This window comes from Neltuma alba, unplaced genomic scaffold (genome assembly GCF_004799145.2).
Source record: "Neltuma alba isolate B1F8T4 unplaced genomic scaffold, ASM479914v2 tig00010293_pilon, whole genome shotgun sequence".
NCBI classification, from domain to species: domain Eukaryota; kingdom Viridiplantae; phylum Streptophyta; class Magnoliopsida; order Fabales; family Fabaceae; genus Neltuma; species Neltuma alba.
Window position 1 is genome coordinate 371902 of NW_021635211.1, and position 6990 is coordinate 378891.

Genomic DNA, 6990 nt, shown 5'->3' on the forward strand with positions numbered 1-6990 from the left:
GGATTTAATTAATTTCTGGGACAATCGATACCTCAGGACACTCAAGAAGAAGAGCTAAGAGTGAAGATCAAGGAAGTCCAGCACACAAGACGAATTGACGCCTCTGCCAGGTTTCGCCGCGGCCAACTTTGTCTTCGCCGCTGCGAAAGAAACTACATCAACAGAAGTTCTCTTGGCCAAGGTTCGCCGCAGCGAACCCCTTGAATCAGCAACCCAAACTCGAACCATTTTCGAAAATTTTACCTACCCACTCTCATAAATTGACCCAATACACCTCATTACTGGTTTAGACATTACTGGTTTAGAAACCCTATTTTCATGTAAGTGACATCATTCACTCAGACTACAGCCCCCATCTTCGTTCTCTCTCATCTTTCTCTCATCTAACCATAATTTCTTCCATTTTTCACTGTCAAACCTCCATCATGGGAAGCTCAGATTCATTCTTAGTTGAGATGCTTCAGATTTCTATGAGTGGATAGGCATTTTTCCTTCCTCTTGAAGGTGTATCAATGGCTGGAGTTCAATGAGCTAAGAAAGGGAGTAGTTTAATCCTAGTTCAGCTATGAATTTATGAGTTTCTAGGTTTAGGATTTGTATTTTGTAATTGAACTACTTGATTATAGTTGTAATCAGCTTGGATTTTCATATGTGTAGTGAATTGATTATTATAGAACTTTGAGCTTAAATATGTGAAGTCTCATATATGTCAGTTGTAATCTTTTGATTCTCTTTACTCTTGCACGATTGTGTTTTGATATTGAGACGATTTTGATTGCATTTGACCTGTTGCATTAATCAATTTTTCTATACACACTAAGAGCACTTTACAGGATCTTGAGAAATAGAGTTCATTTATCAAAATTCTGGACTTAAAGAGTACTTTGAGGTTTATCAATTCAAAACTTAGTGATTCTACTCCCATATCAATTGATTTTGAACTATGACATCCTGAGCACACTTTCAAGAGGAATTTCATCATCATTTGGTTATTGTCTACCTGCATCCATCACTTATTCCCTAAAATCCAAAAAAAACATATACATATATTTTGTTTACCTTTCATTCAATTCACTCAATGATTTCGAAAAAACCAAAACCTTCTGTTTATATTCAAGTTTGCATTGCATGAAATTTAAGCTAATTTAGGTCCATTTCGCTAAGGCTCTGTTTAAGTGAGACGACCCCGAGGTTGCACCCTATAGTGCAATCCTTGGATAAAAGTTTTGATTTAACTTCCAAGGTCTAGAAGAGGTTTTGAGTAAAAATCAATGAGTGCCCTTTCCTTCTACACTATTGGGCAATAATATCTTTTTTGATATTCTTATGATTAATTATCAGATTTCAAGGGATTGTTTTGTAGTATATTTCCTCGTGTTGGGACCTTAGTGTTATTTTTCCAAACAAAAAAGAGAGAACGGGCGGGGTGAGGGATGGAAACGCCGCATGGGGAGGGGAAATTCCGAATGATGGAAGAGGCAAACGGCACCGTTTTACAGCTGAGCATTTCGTGCCCGGCAAAGCACCTTTGCGGACTCATCGCGCACACGGGCCATGAACGAGGACTTCGCACGCCTCTTCGCAAGATTTCGCCGTGACCTCGCCGGAAATCTGTAGCAGGTCATTGTTTGCAGCTTTCTTCATCGCTGGGCTGTCCATTCCATCGCGGCGTGGTTCAATTTCAGGGGAAGAGACATTGTTAAAGAGGTTTTTCTTACTCCTAGTCCTAGTCCTAGAAGTAAGTATTTATATGGCAGCGATGGTTTTACTCCATTTAGTTCAAGAGTCGGTTAGGATGATACTGTGAGGATATCCATAGCAATTCAAAGAGCAATTTCACTCCTTCACGGAAATAGATATGGAGTTGGCTCTCCTCAATATCTGATGTGCATTGAGAGAATTCATACCAATCCTGATTTTCTTGGCTTTGCTCTGATGATTGTTGGATAATGTTTCTGGCTTGCTTTTCCTTTTTAATGACAATTCCTTTGAACAAGATTCTTGAGCCGCCAATAACTTTAACTTTCACACACGCTCACCAAATCTGAAAAATAAGAGGAAAGACATCAATTTCTTGCTAAGAAGAACAAGCTCCTGTTTGATTAGGTGAAAAAATTGCCTTAGCATGTCAACTGGAGCACGCACACTGCTTGCAAACTGTTCTTATTCTCTATACATAGAACATAAAGAATGCTTGTCCAAGAGTACCAATGTAAGATACGCCAGCCGTTCTGATGCTCTATTCCTTTTGTCTTATTGGTGATTCAGTGTCTGAGGAAGGAAATTAGTTTGATTTCATCTCAAAGCATGTATAAGGATGTGATTCTCAAAGTGGAAAAGAATTGTTCTAGAAAAATGTATTCATTTTATGACAAGGTTTCTCAGGCGTTGCAGTTTCAAAATCGAATTTCAGACATACAGAATACTTGTGGCAATGTCATATTGAAACAAGCTGGCTGGTCATCAAATACTGAAGAGATTCTTGCAAGCCAATTGGTGTTAGTACTGCGCACTTCTTATGATACTTCTGTACTTCGCCAAGGTAGACAGATTCATACGCAGATGATTATCAGTGGAATAACGAGTAATAGTCTTAATGTGAAGATGCTGGGTATGTATGCTCTTAGTGGTAGCATCAAGGATGCTAGAAACATGTTTTACAGACTTGAACTGTGCTATACTCTTCCCTGGAATTGGATGATAAGAGGGCTTACAATGATAGGTTGGTTCAATTTTGCCTTGTTGTTTTACTTCAAGATGTTGGCTAGTAAAATTTCTCCTGATAAATATACATTTCCTTATGTCATTAAAGCTTGTGGTGGCTTAAATAATGTTCGGTTGGGCAAGGTGATTCATAATACTATTCAATCGATGGGCTATCATATGGATTTGTTTGTTGGTAGTTCATTAATCAAGTTGTATGCAGAAAATGGTTATATTCACGATGCAAAATGCTTATTTGATAAAATGCCTGAGAAAGATGGCATTTTGTGGAATGTCTTGCTCAATGGATATGTTAAAAGTGGAGATTCTAACAATGCTATTGGAACTTTTAACGAAATGAGGAATTGCAATAATAAACCCAATGCAGTCACATATAGTTGTATTTTGTCTGTATGTGCCGCAAAAGGGATACATTACTTTGGCAGTCAGCTTCATAGTCTAGTTATTGTTAGTGGTTTTGAGTTTGATTCCCAGGTAGCCAACACGCTACTTGCTATGTATGCTAAATGTGGAAACCTTTCTGATGCACATAAGTTGTTCAATGTGATGCCACGGACTGATACTGTGAGTTGGAATGGATTAATTGCCGGATATGTACAAAATGGATTTACAAAGGAGGCTTTACCATTGTTTAATAAAATGATCTCTGCTGGTGTCAAACCAGATGCAATCACTTTGTCAAGTTTCCTTCCTTCTGTCATTGAATCCAGGAGTCTTAAATATGGTAAGGAAGTTCACAGTTATATATTGCGACACAGTATGCTTTTCGATGTTTATCTGAAGTGTGCTCTTATTGATATATACTTCAAGAGTGGAGATGTGGATGCGGCGCAAAAGATTTTCCAGCAGAGCAATGATGTTGATTTTGTCATTTGCACTGCTATGATATCAGGCTATGCTCTTAATGGGCTGAATAGGGATGCTATAAACATGTTCAGGTGCTTAATTCAACAGAAAATGATGCCTAATTGCCTGACTCTGGCTAGCGTTTTGCCAGCTTGTGCTGCTTTGGCTGTTTTGAAATTAGGGAAGGAAATACATGGTAATATACTCAAAAAAGGACTTGATAATGTGTGCCATGTTGGATCTGCTATCACAGACATGTATGCAAAATGTGGAAGACTGGATCTTGCTTATCATTTTTTCAGAAGACTGTCTGAGAGAGATAGTGTGTGTTGGAACTCAATGATTGCAAGCTTCACACAGAATGGGAAACCTGAAATGGCCATGGAACTTTTCCGTCAAATGGGAATGAGTGGAACTAAGTATGATTCTGTCAGCCTATCAACTGCTCTTTCTTCTTGTGCAAATTTACCTTCACTCTATAATGGGAAAGAAATACATGGCTTCGTAATTAGAACTGTATCCAATGCTGACATTTTTGTTGAGAGTGCATTGATAGACATGTATTCTAAATGTGGAAAATTAGTCATGGCACGGTGTTTGTTTGACTCAATGGATCAAAGGAATGAAGTTTCATGGAATAGCATCATCACTGCATATGCGAACCATGGTTATCCTCGAGAATGCCTTGATCTATTCCATGAGATGTTGAAAATTGGAATTCGTCCTGACCATGTTACTTTTCTTATAATAATATCTGCTTGTGGCCATGCTGGCCTAGTTGATGAAGGCAGATGCTACTTCCATCGCATGACTGAGGAATTTGGAATTTCTGCTAAAATGGAGCATTATTCATGCATGGTAGATTTATATGGTCGTGCAGGTCATTTGCATGAGGCTTTTGACACTATAAAGAGCATGCCATTTGCTCCGGATGCGGGTGTTTGGGGAACACTTCTTGGAGCTTGTCGCGTACATGGCAATGTTGAGCTTGCCAAACTAGCATCAAGACATATTCTTGAATTAGACCCCAAAAATTCAGGATATTATGTGTTGCTCTCAAATATACACGCTGGTGCTGGGGAATGGACAAATGTTCTGAAGATAAGAAGTTTAATGAAGGAAAAAGGAGTTGAAAAGATCCCTGGGTACAGTTGGATTGATGTCAACAGCATCACCCACATGTTCTCTGCTGCAGATGGAAGTCACCCACAATCTGTTGAGATTTATTTGATTCTGAATTGTCTTCTTCTGGAGCTCAGAAAAGAGGGTTATGTTCCTCTACCATACCTTCCCATGCATCGACAAGTCATGGCCAAAAATCAAAGAGATACAAAATGACTGCTTTCAGGTTGCCAGAATCAGTTGGAGCAAAAATTCTGTTTTGTGGCTCATGAATTTATACAATGACATCTACTGGACCTTATGGTATGCATCTTTATTGTTGCTTATGATGATAGTTATTGAATCACAATTTCTCATCGTCATATGCATACCAGATGATAAAATTATTCATTGACCTTCATTTAACAGCTGTTTCATGAGCCTTCCTGAACTGCTTATGTTTTAATTCTGAACCAAGTGGTTAGAAGCATGATTTATGTTGCTTCGATTTGCCTAACTAAATATAAGCATTTTGTATGGTGGGCATGCCTGTCCTTTTTGTCCTTTCTTTGAACTCATAGAACATTCTTATGATGGTACATGTTAGTATCAGTAAAAACCTTCACTTGACAAATTATACCTGGAATGTTTTTACTGAATTGAATTATTTGATAGTCCTTGTGAGTTATATCATATAATATATACTGTACTCATGTTCTAGTCCCATGCCTCCGAAGCAAAGTGTGGAAAGCTGTGTGATAAAACTAGAACAGTTTTCACTGCATGTTTGCACTCTGACCCTCAGTTATTTTTAGTTTTTCATGGCTTCATTTAAGACAACGAAGTAGAACTTTGCACTGTGGGTTTACTATTTTTCATGGTTAAGGCTTTAATTTAGTGCTTCAAAGTCTTTGCATCATAGCCTGGAACAGAATTAATTATGGTAAAAAAAAGAAATTAATGGATTTTACCTGCAATCACAACCAGCAAGTTGGGGAGGGGGGAAAAAGAATTGATTGTTAGGTTTCCAATTGATGCGGTCACGTATGTCTGGGCATTTTTTCTGCAATGCATGAGGGCCTTTTTTTTTTTTTTTTTTTTTTTTGGGGTTAAGTTTTTGAAGAAACGTAGGTTCCTACGTATAATATGGCTGTTGCAAACTAACTGATTTCATAAGATTATTGTTCTCTCCCTTGTTTAGGAATGTGGTTCAGCCCTCGCACGCATTTTACTGCAGAAACGATCAGAGTTTATCTCTCTAAAGGGCCCACTACATGTTTGCATCTGGAATTCTTAGTTTCTGCAATTAAATATGGCTCTTTTAAACCTTGCTGTTATTTGCTTCCTTTGAAGGATGAGATATAGAGCTTTTTTTGTTTTCTTTTATTTTGTTGGTGATCTTTGTATATTTGTCTGTCTACGTTCTAATACTGTACAGCTGAAGAAAGAGTTTGGCATTGAAGTTGAGTCTGCTACTGCTTCTCGGCAGGTGGTTTCCTTTATGGCTCTACTTCGTGTAGTGGCCAGCCAGACCTTAATAATTTAATAAGAGCTGCTGCTTATGAAGCTAAGAAATCTCTTAGACAATCACGTCTTCAGAGGGCAAGTAAGAACTCACCTCATTGCCTTGTCTTGTGTGATTACATATTTCTTGTTTAGCCTAGCAATGTTTTCATCTATAGTCACGTGCAATTGTTCCAATGTTACAATTTCTTGAGACCTCAAAATATAGAGGTGTTACTTTTACTATGAATCCTAATTTCCAAATTGTTTCAGGTTTCTTATTTACTTCTGATCATCAGTGTGCCAACATCCACAGTAGCCTAGAAACCAGAAGCTGATGTTATGCATCTCCATGACAAGCTTGGAGCTGACGATTGCCCCAATGCAATTTATGATACCCCTGCAGAAGTTCTTGAACATGTCAGTTAATATGGTGAGGGCCATGTCTTGGAGAGTGGACACACGTTAGCACTATTCATTTTCTAACAAATGTGCAGGATCATCACGTCTTTCGCAGCCTTGGCTCTGAATCTTCTTGAATCTTAAATTGACTGGACATAATGAAATTGAAAAGATAGGAGGGAATGGGGGAATAAATTTATAGACGGGGAGAGTAGGCCTTACAAACGGACACGTGACTTTGTTGCCCTCTCTAAATTAAGGGAAAATCCCTCAAAAGAAAGTTTGAATATATCAAATTCTAATTCAAGTAGCTAACACTTGAAAATAATACAGAAGGGAGGCGTGAACTAACATTTTGAAAATATTATGAAATTACCCACTTGCCCTTCTATAACACAAATGCCATTAATAGAA

The 6990-nt window shown here is 38.1% G+C and overlaps 1 protein-coding gene across 2 annotated transcripts; it reads left to right on the forward strand.

Annotated features, from left to right (window-relative positions):
- The first annotated feature begins 1604 nt into the window (after positions 1-1604).
- On the forward strand, positions 1605-6690 carry LOC114755529 (pentatricopeptide repeat-containing protein At4g21300-like). Of its 2 annotated transcripts, XM_028944417.1 has the most exons (4): positions 1605-1738; positions 2269-4995; positions 6110-6277; positions 6448-6690. In XM_028944417.1, the coding sequence occupies exon 2, from the start codon at positions 2308-2310 to the stop codon at positions 4906-4908; it is 2601 nt and encodes an 866-aa protein (XP_028800250.1). In that variant the 5' UTR covers positions 1605-1738; positions 2269-2307; the 3' UTR covers positions 4909-4995; positions 6110-6277; positions 6448-6690. The 2 variants fall into 2 exon arrangements, with proteins under 2 accessions (XP_028800250.1, XP_028800251.1); XM_028944418.1 differs by having other exon boundaries at positions 1605-4995; positions 6161-6277.
- The last annotated feature ends 300 nt before the right edge of the window (positions 6691-6990 follow it).

What these genes read in the sequence shown, in the direction of transcription:
- LOC114755529 (XM_028944418.1), top strand. Translation starts at nt 2,308, where the DNA reads ATGTATAAGGATGTGATTCTCAAAGTGGAAAAGAATTGTTCTAGAAAA.